General features: G+C 32.0%; 2 protein-coding genes across 2 annotated transcripts; both read right to left on the bottom strand.

Moving 5' to 3' along the window:
- Window positions 1-8,763: 8,763 nt before the first annotated feature.
- Window positions 8,764-10,228, bottom strand: LOC133198080 (fucolectin-1-like). Its single transcript, XM_061334228.1, has 3 exons — window positions 10,218-10,228; window positions 9,141-9,334; window positions 8,764-8,927 (listed from the first exon to the last, which is right to left on the bottom strand). Exons 1-3 carry the CDS (start codon window positions 10,226-10,228, stop codon window positions 8,764-8,766), a joined length of 369 nt encoding a protein of 122 aa, XP_061190212.1.
- A 10,759-nt stretch (window positions 10,229-20,987) lies between these two features.
- LOC133198079 (toll-like receptor 4) lies at window positions 20,988-23,829 on the bottom strand. The gene is made up of 2 exons (XM_061334227.1): window positions 23,726-23,829; window positions 20,988-22,101 (listed from the first exon to the last, which is right to left on the bottom strand). Exons 1-2 carry the CDS (start codon window positions 23,827-23,829, stop codon window positions 20,988-20,990), a joined length of 1,218 nt encoding a protein of 405 aa, XP_061190211.1.
- Window positions 23,830-26,284: the final 2,455 nt, after the last annotated feature.

Here is a 26,284-nt window from a genome sequence, read left to right as displayed (position 1 = left end):
TTCAACATCGATCTCCTAAGTTGCGTGATTTAAAGATCACAAACGGCCGTCAAGTAAAGAAAAATTGAGGGTAGGTCTATTTACATCAAGTTTCTATGCATGTTTCTAGATGTAAATGATCAAAAATTGTTTATTTATGTCGGAAACATATCAGACTTAAGTAATAAGTGCAAAGATTGTTTAATTTAAGGCTAAACATATTTTTTTATGGCAAGAATTTTGATGCATTCACATTTTGCATATTTTGAATGTAAATCTTTACAAAATGCACCTCGTATGATGTTGAAAAATGTTTAATTAGCATTTAATTAAAAGTATTATGTCATATATGTTTATATTGTAATTGTGTATTGTTTCTATAGATGTGGTACTTATTTTACGCATAAAATGCCCATGCAAGAAATGAGATTTCTATGTTTCTATTGAACTATAAAAGTTGTGTATCAAATGTTTAAAGCATTGAATGAATTTTGTTTGTGATTAAATCAAAATTAAGTTGTAATTTATAAAATATAGTCTACATTTGCAAAAAAAAAAAAAAAAGAATTCATTAATTTACAGGATGAAAATATTAATGCAAGTACCTGTTAATAGTCAGTACATAAAACTCAGAACGGTTGTATTAAAATATATATATCGACGTAAAATGAAATAACATCGTAAGAGTTGCTTTGATTCAATTTAATTACGCATGTAAAACAATATATTTAATTTAAAATGCTATCTAAAACTATAATACACAAATGTATGTATAAAGTCGAGTCCCCCCCCCCCCCCACGGCACTCCATAAAATGGAGTAGATTTTCAACAGTTCCTTCCACTACGCATATCAGAAGTTTTAGTATATCCATGGACTAACAGAGTTCTACAACATCCCAGGTACAAAATGGACCGTAAGAGATGACACTCCTTTTGCACTCTTGAAACCTGAGGATTAAATTCTCTTTCCATGCTGCGTCAAGAACTAAGGTGTTTAACACGGGTAGTGACAGTGCCTTTACTAAGTCCTCAGCATTGAAAGTAAAAGTCATGGGTCTTTTGGATATTATCTTAAAGAAGGAGGTCCTGTCCCACGGTAGGTGTTGGTCAATACTGAAACCATGCATAAATCAAAATTGTAACACTTCACCTTAAGTGGATGATCTCTTTATCTGGGTGAAAAATTCTAAAATGACGTAAAGCAACATTCAATTATCAATCACGTGACATCTAGGAACCCCTTTCGTCCTTGGCGTTTTATTTTCTAAGACAGAACTACTGTTCTCATAACTTATATAGATGCTACCAAAGAAGTGTGATGAATAGACTGAGTCCTCTCAACACCCAGTTAACAAAATACATGGAAACTATGTCACTCATACGGAAAAGTGTCATTCTAAAAGGTCGAGGCGAGAATTTCCATTATGAAACCATCCCATCAGTAATTCTTTATCTATAAAAGTTACATGTGTACCCATAGAAAAATTAAGTTTATAACACACATAGCAAATGCATCTACCCGCTACAACAAAAATAGCTTTTATCATTTCTAGAACTAATAACAAATATGCAGTACTCCTAAGGAAATACAAATACAAAGAAGTAGCATAGATATACTAAACTATCCTTATAAATAATAATAATTATAATAAGTAACTTATATTCATGCCTTATAGTCTATAAAAAATTTCTTTATTTCTAGCAGATAGTTCAATGAGACTTGTCTTCACGTAATTTCATAACAACCAGTCATTTCAGTCCTTTGATTTTAGATTTTTTAAGTAAAAAGTTTACCTTTTTTGAGTAAACATGCATGGCTTATATTAATTCTTAGTAAATCAATAGAAACATGTACTCTAAGTGAAAGTTTATAATAAGAAATAATCTACATAAGCTGATATCCTTCATTGTGAGTAGTTAGCTTTTCCTGCAAATATCGTAAAAATGAAGCGAAAAGTTTTTATTTACATGTCATAACCACCTTTAACCAAGTTGATAATTTAGTAGTCACTTTTTACGTTTATAAGAAGTTTACATGCAAATTTTGGTGTTGGTTAAAGGTGGTTATGACATGTGTAGGAGATACCTAACACACCAACCCTCTTGAGTTTTCCCATTACCCTAATGCTAATACGGACCGATAGTACCTTACTTTGTGACCCTATATCATAACAAATACTTTTGTATCATTAACCAATCAACATTTATCATTAAATTGGAATATTAGCCTACTGACTCATGCAGTTTTTAAGGGAAAAAATACTATTTGAAAATTTGAAGTCATTGTAGGCCGCAAAACGGCCTTATAGAGAATGATCCTTTACATATCAACCACCATAGTACATCATAGTTTTCAATGGGCCATATTTTTAAATGGGAATAAACACGAAAATCTCTAAAATCTTCTCAAAAACACTTGTGCCATCGAAAAGTCAAGGATATTTGTATCAAATTCGCATTCTTTCACTTCACCGAGGAACCTTTAGGATTGCAGAAAGAACATGAAGATATTCATTTAAATACTTCAAATACCAAAAATAGGAATTTCTCTGAAATTTAATACAGGGTCAAAATTTGGAAACTTAACTGCTTACCTTGGAGAATATTCAAACCAGAAGCATGAATAACTTATTGAAATCAACAGTAAAGGTGTCTGGAATATTACTTCTACTTCCTTGCGTTGTGACAATGCCTAAACAAGTCAAAAACATTATCAATTTCAAAGATATTTCCTTGAGAAAAAATTAAAATAATATGACACATCCTTAATAGAAAAATTAAAAGTTTGAAGAGTCGGTTTACACATTTTTTTGGGTCAGTTCACCATGCATCGCAAACACTCGCACATAAGCAAGATACAGCGATATCACTACCGACCGAATATTATCAAAATGGAGCTTAATATGTATTATGTGATTGAAATATGAATTTGTGACACAACTGTATGCCTTTTATTTTGAAAATATCGTTTAAAACCTTTTTTTATTTTGTTTTTTTAATAAGCCAGAATTCACAACAGATTTTCATTATTGTGCAAAAACATAGACAACCGAAGTTGGTACATGTTTGTTGAAATACTCTGTATGTCAAAGCTGTTTGCAGACAAAATCAATGATACTATCTCTTTAAAAAATGGGGACTAGCCAAAAAATAATTGAAAAGCACAAAAATTGCCTGAAACACTTTCAAGGAGTCAAAAATAAAAGAAAACATAGGGGGAGTTGGGGACCAACAAAAACCGGCGTTATTTTTGTCGGGAAAGGGCTTTGTGCTCCCTTCCAACTATACACAACTGATTACATACAGATCTATATGGTATAATGATTAATAAATACATTGGAGGAAATTTCTTTGTTTTCCAAAATGTTAAAAATAAGGATATAATCATTTAGTTATTAATAATAAAAAGTCAAAGTATCCCAAAACCTGTTCTAATTTTTATTTGAAAATAAATACACGATAATATAGAGTCGTGTACTACTGTAGCTGTACTTTTTCCGGGTGGGATTGATTTTTGCTATTTCCACGGAAATTTGTTACAACGTACTCAAGTAAAAAATAAGGAAATACAATGGCAGCCCGAGTGCTACTTATTCATTCCCACAGATTGAACATAAAATTTTAATTTTAATTTTCAAATAAGTATCAATAAAGGACATAAATGATTGATTAAAAATCATTGTTGAATGAAAAATATGCGGTGTGAACTCATGATAACGGAAAAATTTCCTTTTGAATAGCGCTTTTTTTTTCTTTTTTTTTTTCTTTTTTTTTTTTTTGGCGTTTGTGGATACGGATAAATCTAGTGACATGCCAATTTCTTATGACAGAAAAGTTTATTTCTTTGTGTGCGAAGGTTTTAAAAATGCTTTCTATATGTGTGCCAATGTCTGGAAATTCAGATATTTTAGAATGTTTTAATAATATATAAATGTCTTTATGATAATTAAATATCAATTTGCATATTCCCTAACTTCCTTGTGTGGGTAATTAGAGAAATCTGCTATTGTCATTATTATTTGGTAACTTTCACAAGCAAAATATCAAGAGAAAAATTCTAACATTACAAGAAAGGCACACGAACTAGATTTCAAAACGTTACTAGTATTCGTGCTAATCCTGTTATCATCAGGTATGAATAACCACTGATCTGGAACTGCAGTAAACAATGTATCAGTGGCTTGCTTAAATGTCAACATTTTTTTCCTGACAAGAAGGATAGAGTTATGAAAGATATAAAATTTACAAGCATAAAATTGTTAAAATCTTGGTTCGGGTGAGAGGGTAATGCCAAAAAATAAGTGTATGAACATTTGCATTAATTATATCATAACTATTCCAAATTTACCTTGGCTTATAATTTGGGCCATTTTATAATTAAAACATTGTATACTTGGATATATTAAGATGTGTGTTGGAATGTCTTTTTACCTATAACATACAAAACTAATACAAGCGATAGATAGATAGATAGATAGATAGATAGATAGATAGATAGATAGATAGATAGATAGATAGATAGATAGATAGATAGTTTACCATAGATATACTTTACTATAGTATCAAAGTTTTTATGCCCCCTTAATCAAAGATTTCGGGGCATATACTTTTTGCCCCGTCTGTCTAGCTCTCTGTCTTTCTTACTGTCTGTCTTTTGTCCCCAAAAACTTTAACCTCGCCCATAACTTTTGATTGGTGGAGCTATGGCTTTCACATTTCACATGTGTATTCCTTGTGATTAAACCTTTCTTTGGGTATCATCATATTTTGCTTTGACCTTGAAGTTTGACCCAATTATCAAAATTTTACCTAGCATTAACCTCGGCCATAACTTTTGAACATATGATGCTAGGGCTTTCGTACTTCACATATATTCCTTTGGATACCAAAAACTTTGACCCTTTGACCTTGAATTCGGAATTTGACATTCGTTTGGAAAACTTTAACCTTGGCTATAACTTTTGAACAGTTGGTGCTAGGGCTTTAAAACTTCACATATATAATCCTTTTGACAAAATCTTACTTTGGATACCAACATCTTTGACCTATTGACCTTGACCTTGGAATTTGACCTACTTTTGAAAAACTTTAACCTTGGCCATAACTTTTGAACGATTGGTGCTAGGGCTTTCATATTTCACATGTGTATTTCTTGTGAGAAGGCCTTTCCTTGGGCACCATTAATTTTGACCATTTGACCACGACCTTGGTGTTTGACTTACTTTTGAAAAACATTAACCTTTTTCCTATCTTTTCAATGGTTGCTGCTGGGGCTTTCGTATTTCACAGGTATATTCCTCGAGACAACATCTTACTTTGGGTACCAACAAAGATATTTTTTACTATGGATTTCAGATTGTTTTTTGTTTTGTTTTTTTTTTTTTTTTTGTTCTTCAAATTCATACATGCACATTTTTTATATAGTAAATGGAACTATTATTTGTATATTAAAATATTATTTCTAAATTTTATACCGCTTTTTCCGAATTTAACAGATTTTAAGTGTTGAAATCTCAAAAAAAAAGTCAAGAGTAAAGTTTTATAATAAATAAAAGTATCAAAGTTTTAAGAAAGCGGAGGCCAGCCCCCTCTACCCCCCCCCCCCCCTCTTTCTGAGTTTAGTAGTTTGCTATAGTAAGTAAATTTCTGTTTATATGTTGGTTCCTCCTCCCACTTTTTGATGCAGTAAGGTCGAGCACTGGCAAATTCCAGGATTTGGACGGTTAATTTTTCTTTTTTATTTAATTATTATTACTATTTTTTGGGGAAATCCCCCCCCCCCCACTTTTCGAACCGTTGCTACGGGCCTGTAGTTAACTAAAGTAAACTAAAGTTATCTATAGTAAAGTGTTGTTAGGGTGACTGTGATAAAAGAAAACTTCCTAACCAATATATAATGCTCTCAGACAAAATTTTAAAAACAACCAATTGAAGGCAACATTCAAGATATAAGAAATATTATCTCGGCTTTCTCACATCTTGACATGGACCAAAAACCGCAAAAAATTTATCAATTTTAAAGGTCTTTCCCTGTAAGAAAAAATGAAAATATTTCTTTCAGAAGGAAATAAAGTATTTCCATCCGAAACTTAAATTAAGTACATTTGCATTCGACTTTAAGTTACCTTCATCAGTCATCGGTTATTTTGCTTAAAATTTGAGTGATAAGGCAATAGAATAACATTTTTAAAAACCTGTTGATAACAAACTTACTTTGTTGATTATTTTTTATTATTTATTTATTTATTATTGATTTTTTATTTATCTATTTATTTCTTATTTATTTATTTATTTATTTATTTATTTATTTATTTATTTATTTATTTATTTATTTATTTATTTATTTATTTTTATTTATTCATTTGTTTTTATGTTATATTGCTTTCAACCCCGTTTAAACGTGCAAAGCATTTTTTTTTTTGCTTTAATCATTTACGTAGAAAAAGAAAATAAAACAGTTTAAAATACCTTGAAAAAAAATTAAAATAATTGATTTTGACGATAACACTTATCTTTAGCTATTATTGTTATCTATTTATTTATTCATAATATTGATCTCGTTTTTATTTGTTTCTTTTGAACAAAGAATGCCTTATTTCTAAAATAAAAACACTAGCTTGAAATTATTGTTAAATATTTTTGTAAAAAAAATCATTGAGGCACAATCCAATAAATATGGAGTCTGCAAACATCTAACTGAACTCTGTTCTTTGAACTGGCTACAAGTCTGGACTTCTGTGTACTCGGCCATCAAAAAGAAAGCGGTTACCTATTGAAATTCGTCAATAGCAAAGCTAAGGACATAATGCATAGGTTTCTAGGGAAAACCCCCAGCACCACCAAGGTGAGAGCATCCGATTTGAGGCAACATTCAAAATGCATGCAGAGAATTTTATTTCCGGTTTCATGCATTCTTAAAAGGATCATAATATGCAGAAAGATTTTAATATCGAAGTTATTTCCTTGTAAGAAAAAGAAGTTATTTCTTTCGGAATGAAAATCATTATATTTGCATCCTAGGAAGAAAGAAAAGACGGCTTTTGACACATCTCATGTTCTCACGGAAGTACGACAAAGCGGAAATTTGTTTATGATTCTGTTTAAAGATTGACTTATTTAATGTCCAAGTTTTTATGTAATGGATATATGCATAATAAATACTGTTCTATATGTAAAATTCCCAGACTGTTTGAGCACTGTTAGTGCCGAAAACAGTCGGATTATTTTACATATAGAATTGTATGAGGTATATTTCATACTAAAAGCATTGCCATTTATAAGTTTCATAATTATACACGAGGAATTCAAGCATCAGTAGTTTTCTACTGAAACCATCTAATAGAAGACAAAAGGAAAGAAAGGGTTGTTTTTCTGTAGACGGTAAAAACCGAATTCTTCTGTTTCAAAAAAAAATCTATGTGTAGTGTTAAAGCAGGATTAAACTATATTTTCTTTCTCATGAAATTGCATGCATTTGCCTACTCTCAATTTGTTTTTGTTTTTCAATTTCTGGACGTATTAAACTTTTTTCACTCTAAGATTTGTTTTTAAACCTTTTCCTATTTTGTTAACACTGCGTCCAAAATATGTATTATTGGACTGGTAATTATTAATATTATGGTTTGCTACCGGTAAACTTTTAGACTGGAAGAACATAGGTATATGACGTCAAAGCAATGTTTTAATGATACCTATTATTGCATAGCCAGTATGCAATGGGTAAGAATAGCAAAGAAGAAACAAAGGATCTGCTTTAGCATTGATTTTATCCTGTGGATAAACACTTTCACAAGTCTTATAGGAAGATGTTGATACCTTTAAATCTGAACTGGATTGTTTCTGACAAGATTTGGACCTGGTATGGAGAAAGAAGATGGAGAACTCTAAACTCTAAATTCTATTTAATGCCTTTTATAACCTTTGATAGCAGATGGTACCGGACCTTTTGTTAAGATTTAATTAAGGAATAACTGTCTTATTTTTTGGATTCATGATGTGATCAATCGAGTGGCTTGCGTGATAAGCCAATCGATTGATCATCGTCATGAATCCAAAAAATAAGACAGTTATTCCTTATATTTACATGCTCCTGATTCTGCAAATTCCCGTGCTAATAGCCCCGCTTCTGTCTCTATTTGTCCCGCCCTGCACGTGATTTTTTTTTAACCGCGCCTATCGATGAACCAGTAGATTTATGTAGATTTATGTAGAAATAAAGTATTTTTACAAATTGTAATTTTATCTCGGACAAAGACATTGGAAATGTAAATATTGGAAGGTACTTTTTAACCATGATTCTATGTGACAAAATTCTTAAATTTTCGCCACAACTTTCTTTCACAAGAAAGTCAATTCGTATCTAAAAGCAATAAATAATTGTCATAAAATTTTGTTACTGTTCTTACATATAATCTTTCAAGATAAAAATTAACACGAGGTTTCTTTTTATGAGCAGGCATTTCGCGTATATAGGCGAAAATGAATGTATTGTTAATAAATAGCGATTTTCATTACACATCGTTGAAAATCTCAATATCTTTTGAGTCATTATATATCATCCTTTGAAAGTGTGTAAAATTTCTCAAATGACAATAGCTTTTTGTCACATTTTTCTAAAAATAGATAAGAATACACGAGCAATCAATCTTTTAATTAGTAATTTAGATTTCTTACACAATTTCTTTACATATGGCTAAGGCTTAATAAAGAGGTAACTTTTTGTCATTTAATTGTAGTGTAACAGCAAACACATCAACTTCACAGAGACTTAGTATACCATAATTTTATAAGTTAATCTGGACGTAACGTCCTCTAGTGAAGGGTGGACAATCAACCCTAACCAGTTCAGAGGGTTTTCCTGGTCCAGCATAGAAGCCACAAAATATGGAAGTATAGTTTGGGTGCACTCTCGTAGTGATGGTAACATTACGAAGACGATCCGACGTATCTGAAGAAGAGGAAATTACTTCATCAAAATGTCCTCATTAAAGCATGGTGACTTTGAATGGATGGAACACATTTAACATTTTTATAAGATTTGACCCCCCAAAAAAGAACAAATTGCAGGTTAATTACAAAAAAAGATGCTTAAATTAATATGAATTTATGTTCTACGATGTGAAATATAGATAATTTTACATGTATGGAAATACATATTTACCAATTCCAGATCTGTCCGGTCCACGGTTTAGCATTCTCTCGGAAATGATGTAATATTCCTTCAGAAGATCAACCAACCACCAAGAATAGGAATCGGCTACAGTGTGAGTGCAGGACACACCATCAATCAAATCCGTGTTTCTAATTCCGTCTACGGCCTTTTCCGGTCCGCTATCTGAATGAGTTGACGATTGCCTTGCTGGATTACCCACAGCAACATTTTTAAGCACTAAAATTGATGTAAAACAAATGCCCTACGTCAATGATTTAAGCTTTTTCTCGGAAATATCAATATTAAATCCAAATTCTATTTTTATTTAATTTTTTACTTATTTATTTTTGTTTTCTCCTTCTGCGTGTTTTCATTTCTGTATTATTATAATTATAATGATGATTATATTAATTATCATAAGTAGTAGGAATAGTACTAGTAATAGAAATAGTACTTATAGTAGAAGAAGTTATACAAGTCATGTAGAAGTAGTAGTAAGGGTATTACAAATAGAAATAGAAGTTATAGTAGCAGTGCTAGTAGTACTGACAAGTTTGAGAATCAGACACCTTGAAATGACCTTGATAATTCTTTGACTCATATGACATATGTAATGGATCTTGATGCCTTAAGAGTTTGTGTATCTATAGTGTTAGGAATCGTACCAAATACTTACCTTGCGAAGCGTATTCAACAGCATCATTTGAGAATGGGTGTTACATGCTTCTTTTATTAACCCAAATACTTACATTGAATACATGTTTCTTACAATTTTGTTTCATATGAATGCTTCATGTTTGATTTGAATGTTGCTATTTTGTCCTCAAATACATCTGTATTTACATTGGTGGCACGTATCGAAAGCTTTGTTTGAAAATCGAGTGGAAATTTTGACAAACATTTACATTGGTGGCAAGTATCTGACAGGTTTTTTTTTTTTTGATAATCAGAGATGTCTGTTACTATATGTCCAAATATTTACCTTTGCGGCAGATACCTGACAGCTGGTTTGATAATCAGGTTTTTTTTTTTTTTTTTTTTTTTTTTTTTTTTTTTTTTTTGCTATTTGTGTTACCGCATACTTACGTTGGCGGCATGTTTCTGATAGCGTTGCTTGATAATCGGTGTTGCATGTTGCTATGATTTCCCAAGATAGCGCTACGTATCCCTCCTTGCATTTGCCGGTCAGTGACGTTCCGGGAATGAACACCCTTGTCGCATTGAAGACTGTCTTCTCGAATTCCAAGGAACATTCTAATGTAAAGAATATTGTATGCTAAAATTAATAACAAAATGTTATTCTGCTCAATTTCGTTTTCAAAAAGAAAAATGAATTTTCACTTTCAAAAAAAGATAGAGAATTTCTTTAATCGTCAATAAAAAAAACAGGTTTAAGGTAATATATCCACGCAGTACAGTTAAGGCTACACATGAAGATAATATGGTAATGAGGTCATAATGAGGTTTGACGTCATGACAGTTGCTCCGCCTTGATAGATCTATATAAGGAAACAGAGCTCAAAAAAGCTATTTAATGATGATTGCGAGAATTTGTAATAAATGTCTGTATTTTCAGGTTTAAATAAATATACATTAGTGATTTTCTCTTATATAGTAACAACACGTCTTCGAAATAATTCTCTTTTTATTGTGTCGTTTGGCTGCATTCGGCTTCAGCCAAGCGCTTGCACTCGGTGACACGGAAATGATGTTTACATCTTAAAACGTGGCGACAGCAGATGAGATATGCAGTGGATAAATGCAACAATCAGGTAATCTTTAAAGAGAATAGGGATAAAATAAGAGACTTAGGCCTTGTTTATGTTTTTGATGAGAAGATGATGACGTTATTTCGGGAAATCGTGGGAAACTGAGACGATCCGCACTACCCCCCTAGGTCCCTTTCTGTTCATTTAGGTGTGTATGCGCATAGGTATTAACATGTAGACATACTTGTCTTTACATAGATGTAAAATAACCGTGAACATGTACAATAAGATGTATTATTACAGTCCGTCACAAACTGTAATGCATGCCTTGTGTGTATGCCAACCCCCCCCCCCCCCTCACACACACACACACAAACACACACATTATGAAAGTTAAACACTTTTAAACATGCAACGATGTTGTCCTTTGGCATACATGTACATGTACAAACATGTAACATAATATATGCACAGCATGTCATGATATCAAATTATAATTTAGATGCAGTCACACTTAGAATGTATTTCAATGTGAAGTCAAACTGCACAGTGTATAATGTATGTGCACTGTACATACAAGAGTATAAGACCCTATAAATTTTAATTTATACCTCTGGCAATCAAAAATGTGTGAATTTTAGGATTTCAGATTTTACCAGTGCTTCATATTTGAAATTCATCCGTAGAACTTTTCTCTCTGTATCACTAGGCTGTAAATTTGTAGAAGATACATTAGTGAAGATAGATATTTGAATTTTCATTTGTCTGACTACATGTACATTAAGCCAGTCTTATACTATGTATATACATGTATTTATGAACAGTTAATATGTATAATTCTTTATCATTGTACAGTAGCTGCCACAGAACTGGTTAAAACTGGCATTTACATCAGCCAGAACTATCAAAATAGATGCATCAATTTCTCCACTGGGTATGATCACACTAAAGCATTTCACATTAAGTTTATAGTATGCCAGTGTTAAATTTTTTTTTTAAATTTTGTATAGGTGAAAGAATTAAATGTTATCTCTAGTCTACTGATTTATTTTTTTTTTACTTAAATTAAGTTTAGCTACCAATTCTACTTTTGCAAATGTCATCGATTTCAATTTCCCAGAAAAGTTTTGTATCAAAAGTTTGTTTCCATTTATTTTATGAATTTCAGAAAATATAGTATAGCATGGTTTGTTTTGCACAATGCATTGTCATTTCATTTTACAATAGTAATCATTATGTATTTCACTCATTACATATATATTGTGTTGTAGCTACTCCCAAACAATTTGAACAATTCATTCAGGCAGCAAGTGTTTGCACCAATAAAATAGAAAGGTATGCTCCAAATTAGCTATAAACCATACATATTCCTAGCAAGAATATTGGAATGTTTTGATAATAAAAACAGAAGAGTCATGTATATGCTTTCCATGTTACTCAATGCATTGTTTTGAGTATCACTTTTTTAAAACACCAATGAACTTTCCATAATGGTATTTCATTTTGATTTCAGAATTGATTTCATCCAGAAGAACTGTTTGAACTGTGGACTGTTTGAAATATTTTGCACCTGCTCAGAAATCCCTTCACAGCCTGCCTTTAAAATTGAAAAGCTGTTTTTACTTAAATAAATTTGCTAGATAATTAATACTTTGAATTTTTAACAGTACAATGGTGTGAAAGTTTGAAGGCTGTTAAGATTTGAATATATTTATTTGCATGTATTCTGACAGGCGCGTAGCTGCCTATACGCAAATACGCAGGTAGGTACACATCGTTTTCAAATAAAAAAAAAAGATGGGGGGGGGGGGGAGAGAATTCCGAGAAGAGAAAAAATATCAATACCATGCAGCAAATATTTGTGTTTCAAATTGTTTTATCTCATACTGTTTCAATTCAAATTCAAATTTTATATTACCATGTCTTTATAAAAAAAATTGTAATGTTTTATTAAATCATTGCCAAAACCAAATAAAACATTCATTAATTTGTAATTCTCCTACAACACATTGATATTTTTTTTAAAGATCTTTGAGAAAATGTCAACCGTTGAATGCTGTGATCCACTAGAATATGATCTGAAATATCATTTTTGTTATTAATTGAAATTAATTATATTTGTTGCCGAAAGATGATACCAATATATCTTTTTAATTAAAAAAATATTCAGCCTCTACATGTACAATAAATTTGCACGGAAGTATTTAACTTTGTGTTAAAAACAATATTACTATGTCTTGTATTTTCTAAAGAAAATCGAAATGGCATGGTTTTGAATGAAATATTGGTAAAAACCATGAGCTTCCAGGGACTTCGCCCTGAATGCACTGGGGGTCTCAAAGCGCACCCCAGCCGTTCATTTCATTTCCATTCTGGCTCCGCGCCTGTCTGTGTTTTTGGGTACAACAAGATCTAAATTTCAGCATGTATATTGTGTTCACCTGTTCTTTAACAGAGTATCTGTTTCTTGATTACAAAGTTTTTACTACGATTATCTTGTTTGCGTATTGATTGATAATAACTCAAAAACATGAGACTAAAGCCCCCCCCCCCTTCCCCAATGTGATTTGTGCTACAACAGTGAATGCCCAAATAAGTAAAACCTGATGTAAACACTGTTTAATAATTTATTTTTAACATGTCAGTAAGGTATATGGTATCAAAGGAGCCAGAGGCAAACTGGTGATGGGGAAAAGGGGGGTGGGTAGATCTGTAGAAAGGAAAACAGGTTATTAAATACAGGAGTAAGCACCCCAATTCCTTCCTCCTGTTCTTAAAACTTTTAACGTAGTCTAGAATCTATAAACAGTTGAAGATTTGATAACTAAAATAATCACAAATAATTTATTTAAAAAAAAAAAAGTTCTGTTGGAGATATTTTTTCTGTGTGTCTACTGAGGGAGAATAAATGTTCTACCATTGATAGGGGCTGTCTATTTTTTTTTATTACAAATGATTGAATCTTTCAATATTTTTAACCATGGGCATTTTCCAATTGATTTACATGATGGATGTTGCGGCAAATTTAAGGCCTATTGTTGACGAACGGAGGAAATGCGGTAGGTGTCAAGTATGTCTTGTGTAGCGTATAAAATAACGAAGATATAAAAAACAAAGTAATGTCAAAGATTTTTTTATGCATACCGTTTTGACTTAGTGAAATAAAGCCCAGCACAGTCCGTAGGTATTATTTGTTTAAAATTTGCAAGGTACACAACCTCTATTAAGTACCACAGAGTTATCTCCCATGCTGAGTCAATGATGCGTTTGAAAACTATATTTAGAATGAATGTGTTAAGATTCCAATTTTTAATCAAAAACTGCAAGGGCAAGGCGACAACCCAAGAGGTAGGTTTTTATTTTAAATTCTTTATTTTACTGTATAGTTTTTAAAAAGTGATGCTCATTTCTTTGTAATTCATTAAGCAATTTAAAATTTCCGATTAAATGATGAAAAATACCCTAATTTTGAATACTGGTGTTTGTTGTCAATGAATAACTTAAATATCTCAGAAATCTGACTGAATGAGCATCAGTTTTTCGATAGGATAGTTACCAAGGGACTAAATGAAACCTTGTGCAGTTCAAATATTGTTTGCCTTGCCCTTGCACTTTTTGGTTAAAGAGCTTGGTTCACTTTATGCATAAAATGGCCCTGTCCTTATATCAATTAATTGACTATCACCCTCTGTCCCATTTCATATATCAAAATAAAGTAGAGACTTAGTGCTTTCATTTCCTATAACAAAATTTCTTTTTGGGAATCCAGGTATTTGAAAACAATCTTTGAGAAAATGGAATGTTCTTGAATTTGCAGAAAACATACGTATTTGACTACATTTAGCAAAGAATTAAAGTATGAGCACAGCCCACGATCCAAAAATTAAAACATGTTTTGTGATCATCAGAAATAGATCTTTCGTTATGTAAGGGTATATTTTGGATCAGAGCTTGTGCTCTATATGAAATATTGAAAAAATATCTCAATTTTTGGCCATTTTTAAGGGAATTCACAGGATATGGGAAAAATGACGCATTCTATGACGTCATAATGCATTGACTAGAGAGAAAATTACGTCATGTTCAATAGATACACTTTCACCAAGGGTCCAAGTTATGAATACTGCATTTTCAACCAAAACAGAGCAGTTTCGATTTTTCAGAAATTCTCAGGGCCAAAAAAGACCCAAAGTGGCTCTTGCTCTTTGACATTTCATATTTTGACCTAAAATCGGAGCTCACGTGACTGTAGAGGGTCACATGATTACAAAAATACCGATGTGAAAAGCGATGGATAAACTCTTCATAAAGCCATTAAGATATTTCAGATAGAGTTTCATGCTAAAAAATAAGACTGTTGAACTTTAAGTGTCTCTTTTTTGGTGCCTTTTTATAGAAAATGTTGCCTTAACTGTACTGCGCATCCATCCGTTTCCTCTTAAGTCCTGAATGCAGCATACGTGCAGCTGACTTTTCTTCTCTTTCGCATTGTAGGAGAAGCATGAACACGAACTAGACACCTGTCATCCCACAGCACAACTTATTAATGAATATAAAGTGACTTTACCAAAGAAGTCATGTTCAATTGTCTTGTTCCTATATCCGGGATTCGCTTTGTATAATATTGACAGAAGCACAGGAGACACCAGCACGATGAAAAACAGGAAAGCAATCAACACTCCCTTAATTAAGTCATTTTGAATAGAGAAGGCCATATTCCTCTAAAGATATCCGTTCAACAAACCAGAAAACGACGCAATATCACATCCCAACCAATTTCTTTAAAAAAATTTTAAAGACACAGAAGTTTTTTGCTTTTGAAATACTAATGCACTTTAACATGTTTAACAAAGGAGACTTGAGTTTTCTATTTTTAACAGCTACACCTCTTTCATTATAAATTAACCAATCAAGCAAATTTGAAGACAAGATTGAAATAATGTGTGAGATTAATGACATTACAAACAGAGCGAGAAAGCATAACAAGTTCAAAGAAACGTCAGTGTAAGATGTGACCATAATTTTGATAGCAATCTATAATCGATTGGTATCAATACTGTGGAACAGGACAGAAAGAGAGGTGTCAAAATGAGAAATTACGAATATGCAGTATAGGAAACAGAGGAGTGAATCAATCTTTTTCATATTTTGTTAATTCTGGTACAAACGTTGAAACGTTTTAAATATTTTTATATAAGATGCTGAAGGAAAGGAAATTGCTAAAAGTTTACAAAATGATGATTAATATGTTTTGTAACTGCATTATCAGACCAAGTTAAACTGTGTTATGTGACCCTTTCCCCCTTTTAAAAGAAAAGAATAATTTAATCATTATAAGTACATTACGAAGGTATCTAACACTTATCTTAACAATATTATTTCAAAAAACTTAAACATATACCAAAACAAAAAATTCTATATTTCCAAAGTTTACTTAAGTTAACGATGATGATAAATTTGATACTATGAAAACTATAGTTAACTATAGTAATGACAATGATATTTTGATTCACTGTGGTTTTAATGATCCCTGTAATAGCTTGTATTAACTGTCGTTATCACTAAAATGTACTTTATATCGTTACATTTATGATGTTGAATTAATACATCTTGTTTGTTTAATAATATTTATATAACTTGATTTCATATTATTTAAAAAAAAATAAGTAAAATTCAAGACAAACAAAATTCATTTAAGAAATATTAGCAGGTTGCAGTTATTGAAAAACATATTTTTAAATATATCAAACTATTTTTTTATTTAAGAGAATGTATTGCATGCAATGTACATGGAATTTTTGGTAATATTAATCCTCTATAGATATCTTTGTTAAAATGAGAAATTTACAAAACTGGATAACACTTTGTTGTGAAAGTAAATAGACTATCAAATAAAATAATATATTGTAGAAATGCATTGTAAAATATAAACAACTAAACATTCACTTCTTAAATTTTAATTTACCAAAGTGATAACTTTGGTACTCAGATTTGCTATAATGTTAACTTTGACACAACATTGATGGCTATGACACTATAGAAATATCTTAGAAACTTGATTTATTTAACTATAGTCAGGTATATATAACATTTGCTTACAATACAGTGTTTTAAATTAAAAATTAAATTAAAAGCAATGAAGGAAAAATTTCAGTAGTACTGTGCAACAATATATTCTAGTAGGGGTGTAAATCAGATGTAGAAACTTAAGAATTCCAAGGAACTTATGGAAAATTTGAAATCACAGAATTTTACTTAAGTCAATAACATTAAAACTTACGATTTTTCAACTCTATATAAAACTACTGCCCACGATAAATTAATGTCCAGGCCTTTTGACATCATTGACAGCTGTTTTCTTAATAAAAATGAAACTCGTAAATTTACTTACCTTGTCATTGGTCATTTGCAAAATTATTTTGTTAAAACATTCTGATTGTACACACAAGTACTCCGAAGTTGATATTAAAAAGATGTTTGAATTTCTGATTGACAATATCAATGTGGTTTTTGGAGACCAGGTCTTCCAACAATCTGTTGGAATTCACATGTCATAATTATGCAAAGCTCTTCGAAATATGTTCATGAGAGTATGAACTTGTTTAATTAGTACAAATGTACAAAGAAACAGCACAATTGCATACCCTGTATTTGTTTATACAACGATTAATTATCCAACTTCTTTGAACGAATTAACAACAATACACAGCTACATATTAGACAAGTAAATAAACGCATGGGTTTTATAAAAGTAGATATACAAATGTAGATTTCTATATTGTTAACTTTAACAAGATTAATATACAATATCTAGCATTTTCACAGATTTCTCTACTTTTTTAACAAGCTAAGAACCTGTGAAATATTAAATAAATGAATGCATGCTAAAACACATTTGAAATTATGTAGCATACCAACATTTGCTCGAGGTTTTGAATTTGAATTTAGTTTTGTTTGTTTGTTTGTTATTAAACGTCCCTCTCGAGAATTTTTCCCTCATATGGAGACGCCACGCACCACCTGCCGATGGAGAGCTGCAAATTTTGACCTATGCTTGGCACTCAGGGCCATTGAGCAGTAAGGAATGTTTTTCTTGCCAGCAACTTCTGCGACAGGGGACCTCGGTTTATACGGTCTCATCCGAAGGACAGGTCTTCATGTCCCACAGTGAGATTCGAACCCCCGACGTAAGGATCAACTCCTTACTCCGCGACTCTAGAGCAGTCACTCTCACGCGGGTGAATTTGAATTTAGTAGATCATGAATAAATAATCTCATACTTACTGGCAAATACTTAACCTTCCTCTTCCTTAAAAATATAAATTAGAAACAATTATTGAATTGAAAGGAATGTTAAAGTTGCAAATAAATAAAGAAATTAAGGCAATTTACCGAAACCTAAATATTAAGGTGGTACAATAGCGATATTTTAGATGACAAAAAAGAAAGAAAGGAAAACAAAATGCACTCATCTGTAAAATGCAATCTATGTAATAAGCTTATTTTGATCTGTCCCTTTGCACAACGTGCTTTTTAAAGTACCATTTAGAAAAATAGCATAGAAATGTTATCCTTAACGGTTTAAATGAAAATTCTAGTGATCTGTTTTATTTTTAAATTGACGTGAAAAGGATTCATCAGGTGAATCAAAATTCGTACCGTATAAGATTTACATTATTCATTAATAACTCTTATTGACATTCATTGTGAAATTCAAAAAAAAATGCGGGGCAAAAAATCAATCATTTACTTCTTCTATTATCTTATCTGAAGATATTAAATAACTTATGTAATATCTAAATTCTTGCAAATAAAAGATTATTTTCTTAAGTGAACTTTCATTGGCATTACCAGATGGATGCTCTATTTCAAGCGTGTGTCAAACGCGAGGATGATGATCAATAGACTTCTAATGTTTGTTTAAGAATTCTGAAAAATTATTACAAGTAAAGTCACAACATCCTGGTTTATACCATTTGGAAAATATTATTCTCTGTATCAGAATGTTCTATAATGATAATGGGCAGTGAAAATGGTAAAAAGAGGGAAGTCAATATAAACTGAGCAATTATTTATGAATAATACTGAAATAAAAAACACAACAGGTTTTTATAACATCAACAGACTCCATATCAAAACAAGACAATTATCAATGCAAGACTAACGATCATTAACAAAATTGACGCTAGATGGCATGCAAAGAAGAACAGACATTCAAAGTTACAGTCTTACATGTCTTATTCTAAATAAAACATTTCAAAATTAATGTTTATATTTTCAAAATATTATAATTATGAATGTATGAATTTAAATTTCTTAAAAAGGCATACAATGTATTTCATAAAGCAGGTGTAAGTGAAAAAAGGCCTGTGTGTGAAATCGTAAAACACCTTTTTCAAACATGTTTTTATGAAAAACGTCTCTTATATTTACATTTGAAACATTAGCATTTACAATCAAATAAACATAGACCAAAATGTTACCCTTTATTCTCAATCTACTGTTGTGTGTTTTGAAGTATTGTTTTTGAATAATAGTAGTTATTGTGAAGAAACTTTGGATGATTTGACATATTTTTCAGAGTAATCCTATTCATTGTAAAGTAGCTTTGAATATTTTGAAAACTGTTGCTAAGTAAGAGAAGGTATTTCAAAGTTGCTTGGGATTTTTTGAAATATTTTTTTTTAGTTTATGTGTTTATTTTGAAGGTGCTTTGAATGTTTTGCTATGTTGTTTTTAAGTAAGGGTATTCTTATGAAGTGGCTTTAGATGTTTTCAAATGTTATTTTAGTAACGTTTGTAATTGTCTGTCTGTATCTCTTTGTCGTGGAAGGCTTGTCCATGCAGATGACCGTGACGTCCAGCCAATCGGAGGTACTTCATGTGCGTGTGTACTTCAAGAGATGAATTTTAGCCAAAAATTCAAACAAAAATTTAAGCAAGGTTTAATTGATTAATTATTTTGAAATTAACACTGTCTTACTGATACCTCAGATAGAATTATATCCCATCTTTATAGCGTGTATTGTATAAAAAAATCGTAATATTTTCAGATGCTCAATGCTTTCATTCATATGTCAACTCTATGTAACCCAGTGAGTTTGAAATATAAAATTACACAGAATCTGGCACATCAGTCTCATATTTGGATATTTTTACTAGAAGAGTATGTTAATGGTAATCTAACATCAGTACCCTATAATAAACGTAATAACTTCAATTTTTCTACCGTCAACTTCACATATTTATGCAGCAATATACCCTTATCATCTACATATGGTGTTTATATCTCCTAGCTGATTCGATACGCGATAGCATGCTATAAGGACGAAAAATTTCTAAAACGAGGCAAGCTGATGAAACAAGGATATCGATCAACAGTCTTGTCTGAATTACGCAAATAAAACATATCATTAAGTCGAATGCTGACTTACGTTTTTCATCCTAATTATTAGACCATTATTTACACACTGAATTGTCGATGGATTTTTCCGTGTGCCCGGCTATGACAAGGAGCACACGGCGGTTGTGACTGGTCGACATGGGATACATGCTCCTCCTTTGCACCTGATCCTACCTCTGATGTTTTTGGAGGTCCGTCTTTGCTTTGCTCCCGATTTGTATTGTTTCAATGGATTTTGTCCTTGATTACTGTTCGTTATCTCCATATTTCTTATTAAAAGTAGGATAAATACAGTATAAGATATAAACAAAATACATGTATTATATATTCAGGATAGTATAATTGAACATTGCAGAAAAAACATTAACTTAAATACAAGTTGTAATATGTAACGTTTATTCCTTTCTCTGTCGTAAGGTCTATATGTAGGGAAATAATAAATCTCGGTTTTAGCAGTTAAAATAAAATATTTTTGTCAAATATACTACACTGTTTTTATTACATCCATTGACAAAGATAAATTTTGTCGGTAGGATAATTCGGAACATGAGATAGAACGGACGGAACACCTTACAATTGAGTTCCTACTTCTGTTTTAAAAATAATGTACATATATGGAAATCTGACAAGGAAGTTACAACTTAAAGGAAACTGAAGGTTAAAAAAACGTCGCTTTATCAACCATAAATACATCTACGGAATACCAATTAGTTGCAATCATTTTTTGATAAAATTATCTTTTTTTTAATTTCCAAATTCATCTGTTTTTAGAGTCTCTGCTAGTCTTTCTTTAAAAGCTGATAATTCGCTTTCGTCCGCAGTACAAATTTCTATGTAACTCTTGTTTTCGATAAGGTCCATCCACTTCAAAGGTAATTCCTTAACGACACTCCTCTGTGGAATAATGAACAATAGAACGTTAGATCTCTCTCTAGAATAAACCGATTCTATTCGTGCCTTATTCATTTCTACGTCACACCAATAGGATTTAAGATAATGTGACGTCAAGAAGCAGACTGTTCTCCTACTGTTATGAATAGCGTTTGTGATATTGTCAACAACATCTGTACCTGGAATAAAATCCCTTTGATGTATACACAATCGAAGATTGAAGTTTTCTTCCAGGTTTTTGACAAGAGCTATTACAAATTCCCTGTCCTTGTCAGCATAGGAAACAAATGCGTCGAAGTGATAGCTTATATATTTGTTCGAAGTTTGGTGTCTTTTGTCACGCCTTGCTACATAGTATAAATAGCGTATCCTCCATCGGTACCGATGAATAATTCTACTAATGATGACTGTAACTGCAACTAGAAGCAAAGTTGATGTGATAGCTATAACCAATGTAAAGGAAGCACATTCTTTCTCCATTTCTTTCAGCAATCTTGTAAAATTATTGAAAGCTTTTTGGCTTGAATTCTGAAACAAACAAGTATAGTTATTCAAATTCAGGAATTCTATTTTTCTGGATTGAGCAATCCAAGTTAGAAATTTTATATTCGAGCACGAACAATGTAATGGATTGTTTTGTAAATTCAATGCAAGTCTTTGTGCTTCTGAAAATGTTTTTAAAGTTGTCCGTGTTTCTTCATTCAGACTGGAAAGCTGATTAGAAGATAGGTCTATCCATGTTAGCTTTGACAAATGAGATATATTCACACTGAAGATTTCAATTGAATTTGAACTAAGGTTTAAATGCGTGATATGGAAAAAACCTCGAAATATATTCCGGGGAAGTGCAGCAATTTTATTACTTGCTAGGTCCAGGACCTGCAAACTTTTCTGATTTCTGAAAATTCTTCCACCTTCGTCGCGTTTTAATGATTCTCCAAGTAAATTATTTGACAAATTAAGAACTCTAATATTTAGAAAATCAATAAAAAAGTTATCAGACACTCTGCTGCAAAAGTTGTTTGATAAGTCTAGGTATTGGACACTTTTCACCCCGTATACAGGTCCCTCAAATTTGTAAATTATGCTATTCTGAAAATGTACATGAGTGAATGTGTCAGTTACATTTAGAAATAATGTAGGAAATACAAATTTGTACATATTATCATGAAAGTAGACTGTCTGGAGATTTGGTGGAAGATAAATTGTGGTGTTTGGTTTTCTTCCAACTTTTTCTCCATTAAATGATCGAACCGAGTAAAAATTTAAGGCATTCCGATGGTAGTCACGATATTCAAATTCAAGATTAGCATTTTTTGAATGTAACTTGAAGCGGGAACCAATAGAACGTAACTTATGATGGAAGCCAATAGAAGATTCCAAAATATTGTATTCATGTCTGTCTTTGCAACGGAAATTAAAATCGGCAGGATCAATTGCGTGAAAACTAGACTGATAACTCGCATTTACCATCACAACGTTAGAAAGCTGTCCAAAATTTAACAGATATGCACCAAAGCTCAAAATATTGTCAGCAAAGTTAAATATACGAAGAGTCTTTGGAAGATATGAAAACATTCCAAATTCAAAATGGTTTATTCTGTTAGAAGCTATGTTAAGTTGCTCCAGAGATGTGTTGGAAAGATATCGGACTTGCTCGATGTAGACAGCTGTGCTGATACCGTATGTACACTGTACTTTCTCCAAGTTCAAAACTTTTATTTTTGTAAACTGTAGATCAAATGATATATTTATCAAAGTTAACAAAGACAGTTCAAGATTGTATGAGAGATCTAAATGGCGCAGTTCACTCACAATCTTAAATGTTTCTTTTTCGATTGTTCTAAGCTCATTGTTTGATATTGTAAGATTCTCCAGGTTTCGTAGGTTGTAAAGGGACTCTTTTGATAATCGTGCAATGAAATTATGCGCTAAATTTAAATATTTTATTCCTCCAGTTAGATTGCATGGGAATTCCAGAAAAAAATTCCATTTGAAATCTACACTCTCAACATTTGGATGAAATTCAGGAGCAACCGAAAGTCCTTTATGGGAGCAGTCGGCGTGCAGGTATCCATTTATTTTAAAGCATATACATTTGGCATTCGATGAACAATTCCTCAACATGGAGCATTCATGTCTTATAGCAATTGTTGTCAAGAGAAGCCAGAGGACACTGGTGACATCCATTTTCTGGAAAGAAAACGTTATGGTTTTATTGAAAACTGCAAATACTTATCTCGTCTTAGGCATTTCATATTTTGATGAAATACTTGCAAAATAAAAATAAGAAGATAAGATTTATCATTTTTCTTACTTTTATATTGAAAGGACAATATATATGCAAAGGAAAACCCATTTTTGTCCTTGGTTTGGGGTGTTTCTCAGAAGAAAGCAATAGTTTATAATCAAAAACCTGTTGTCATCGCTGTTATAAAATGAGTATTGATTCTTAGTGAAGGGATACATAGAGGTAACAGAGAAAGGCCACATAATGTGTCAATTTCCAAATTTTCCCAATTATCTTCTAAATTTTTTTTTATCAATTTTAAGGCAAATTTTCTTTCAGAAAAGACAGAGTACAAGCTTGCCTATCTAACAAATTTAAGTATTCCATTCCATATTCACTACATCTTGTGTGTGACAATCTCAGATAGGCAACCCTGTGCTTAATGTTTCTGAACTGGAAAGACATATCTCTTGCTGAATTTGCTGAATTTCCATCATAATTTTAAAAAATCTGCAATGTGTTCTTCATTGTCACCCTTTTGAGACTACCATGTACATTTCGAATCCATTCATATCTTCCGATTCCAATCTTGAATTTTAAAGATACAAAATTATATTGAAAACAAGTTGCTTTCATTTAAAAAAGGACTGCAATACGTGGACCATATGCATGTGTTTCTAAATGAAATTCAAAGAAATTTTCTAGATTTAATAAATTTAATTTTTTTATCTTGTAATTTTCATCGTTATTAAAGTCTGCTTAAGTCTGCTTAATTAGACTGTAACGATAAAATCATGACCTTGAAATGATATAAATATGAAATGTTGATCTAGGTATCTACCACAATTGTAAAGTAGCTTTGAAATTAACAACAGAATTGAAAGAGGTTTAAGCGTGCAGGTATCAAAATGCATGGTTGAATATTGATTTTAACTCCATTGGCGGATCCGGGTAGGGGGTGGGTTTCGGGTGTTGGAACCCCCTTTAATTTTGCAGAAAGAGGAAGAGAGAGAGAATGTTTTTTCTGTAATATAGATATTTTTTGTCTAGTATTTTCAATAAAATAAGTACTTCAACCTCTGCCCTTTTTGCTCTCTAGATAGAGTTTTGCCCATTGCTTTCCTCCGTGTCCCTTCACAACCCCGGCCCCGGGCCTCGACCACCAACACGTAACATGAAAGATTTCACTTTGATATCATCGGAAGATTCCGTCGAACGTACGGCTATGCATTTTTGAAACATCTTCTAAAGTAACTAACTTTAAGAAGTATGCATAAAAAGTCATGAAAGGGAGTATCCATAAGAGAATATTTATCTCCTTGTATTATGGGGATATTTTAATCAATGAAGAGAAAAGGTTTAAAATGTCCCCGTAGTATGTGGGGGAGGGGGGCTCACTTTTTCTTAAAAAAGTAATCTTTAAATTTGTTATAATTTGAATATATAAGTTTTGATTTGCATTGGAAGCTTCCCCGCTTTTTTTTTGTTCCGGGAAGGTTCAAAATACGGAAAATCAAACAATTAAAAGAAATCAAAATGTACCGAGAAGTTAGACGAAGTCCCCCCTCCCACCCCCGAAAAAGGATTTTACAGTGTGTTGCACAGGTTGTTATTTTAATTTATTTATTTCTTTTTGCTCGTCAATTCTTTTTGGAGGTTGCCCTCTTTGAAAACCGTTGCTACGGGCTTGAATGTAAGTGCCTGCGGTGTGACCTAGAACCCCCCCCCCTTTTTTTTCAAAAACTGCTGTATCCGACCCTGTACTGGAGCAATAGAGGGTCTCGGCACTAGAGGGTCTCGAGTTATCTAAAATGATGCTGGGTTATCGATTAACTCGATCAATTAGAAACAAAAAAGATTACTTTTGTGTGTGTGTGTGTGTGTTTTTTTTTTCTCTGTCTCTTTTTAAATAACGGAATGGTTAATATACAACACCTGCAATCGTAACTTCTCGGCAAAACAATGTGCTTTTTCCAAGCTCGGCAGAATGTCTGAGATGATACGATTGACAATCTCATCGCACGTGTAGACCTAGGCTATTTGGTCTTGCAAGCGCAGGTGTGTGCACTGTTTGCTAGTAACGCTTAGACTGTATTTGCTACGGACTATATTTGAAGAACTATACACCAGTTTCATAACGTGCAGTTTTTTTTCTAGTTAAAATTGGAGTAAATTCAAAGTCGAATATCTTGAATATGGGGTTACCCATGTCTATTCCGGTTACAACGACGGTCAATGCATCCATGGATCGACGAGTTCATTGAATACTCTGAAAGGTGGCACAGGTTTACCTTTCGTTAACATTTTCTACAATGATCTGCCTACTTTGAGTGAATGTATTTTCATAGCAAAATTGTTAAATTTTATTCCCGATTGGCCTATAGTTTTGTCATTACAAAAATCCACCTATTTCGATACATGTAATCCATAACGGCTGGGACTTGACACCTGTACTAGATTTATACAGAAGGTATTCTATCATTGGAAAGATAGATGGTACACGTGTAGCACACAAAATTTGCTTTCTCTCCCCCACATGAAAATACTTGCTACAGGCCTTTATCAAGCTATATTTTGATTGCTGTCTATCAAATTATTTTGCGAACCTTGATGCACAAAACTAATACCGGTAAACATGGTAAAGACTATCTTTAAAAACTTAGTGTTTGAATTAAGTTTTTAATTCAACATGTTCAAGCTGTTAAGCTATCTATATAAGTTCTCCATACTTATTTAAAATGCTTGTACCATAGAATTTAGTTTGTATATAATGATATATGTATCAAAGAGAAATTCAGATCGTGATTACGCCAAATAATACATAAATACGATGTGCAGATTTTAGAGCGAGGTTTGTCAATTATTGGCATATTCTAATTCGACAAAGCCGAATTGTTCTAAGGGCAAGTTGTCTTAGAGG

Source organism: Saccostrea echinata, unplaced genomic scaffold (assembly GCF_033153115.1).
Source record: "Saccostrea echinata isolate AGI-Se365-2 ecotype Australia unplaced genomic scaffold, CSIRO_AGI_Sech_v1 ptg000033l, whole genome shotgun sequence".
NCBI lineage: Eukaryota > Metazoa > Mollusca > Bivalvia > Ostreida > Ostreidae > Saccostrea > Saccostrea echinata.
Note: the sequence above shows the minus strand (reverse complement) of the source record. Positions and strands in the feature narration are given on the sequence as shown.

What these genes read in the sequence shown, in the direction of transcription:
- LOC133198080 (XM_061334228.1), bottom strand. An exon ending in ACCGGACAGATCTGGAATTG is followed by an intron (nt 8,928 to 9,140) that starts GTAAATATGTAT and finishes CCTCTTCTTCAG; the next exon opens with ATACGTCGGATCGTCTTCGT.
- LOC133198079 (XM_061334227.1), bottom strand. Translation starts at nt 23,829, where the DNA reads ATGTCTTTCCAGTTCAGAAACATTAAGCACAGGGTTGCCTATCTGAGA. An exon ending in TACTTAAATTTGTTAGATAG is followed by an intron (nt 22,102 to 23,725) that starts GCAAGCTTGTAC and finishes TCTAAATATTAG; the next exon opens with AGTTCTTAATTTGTCAAATA.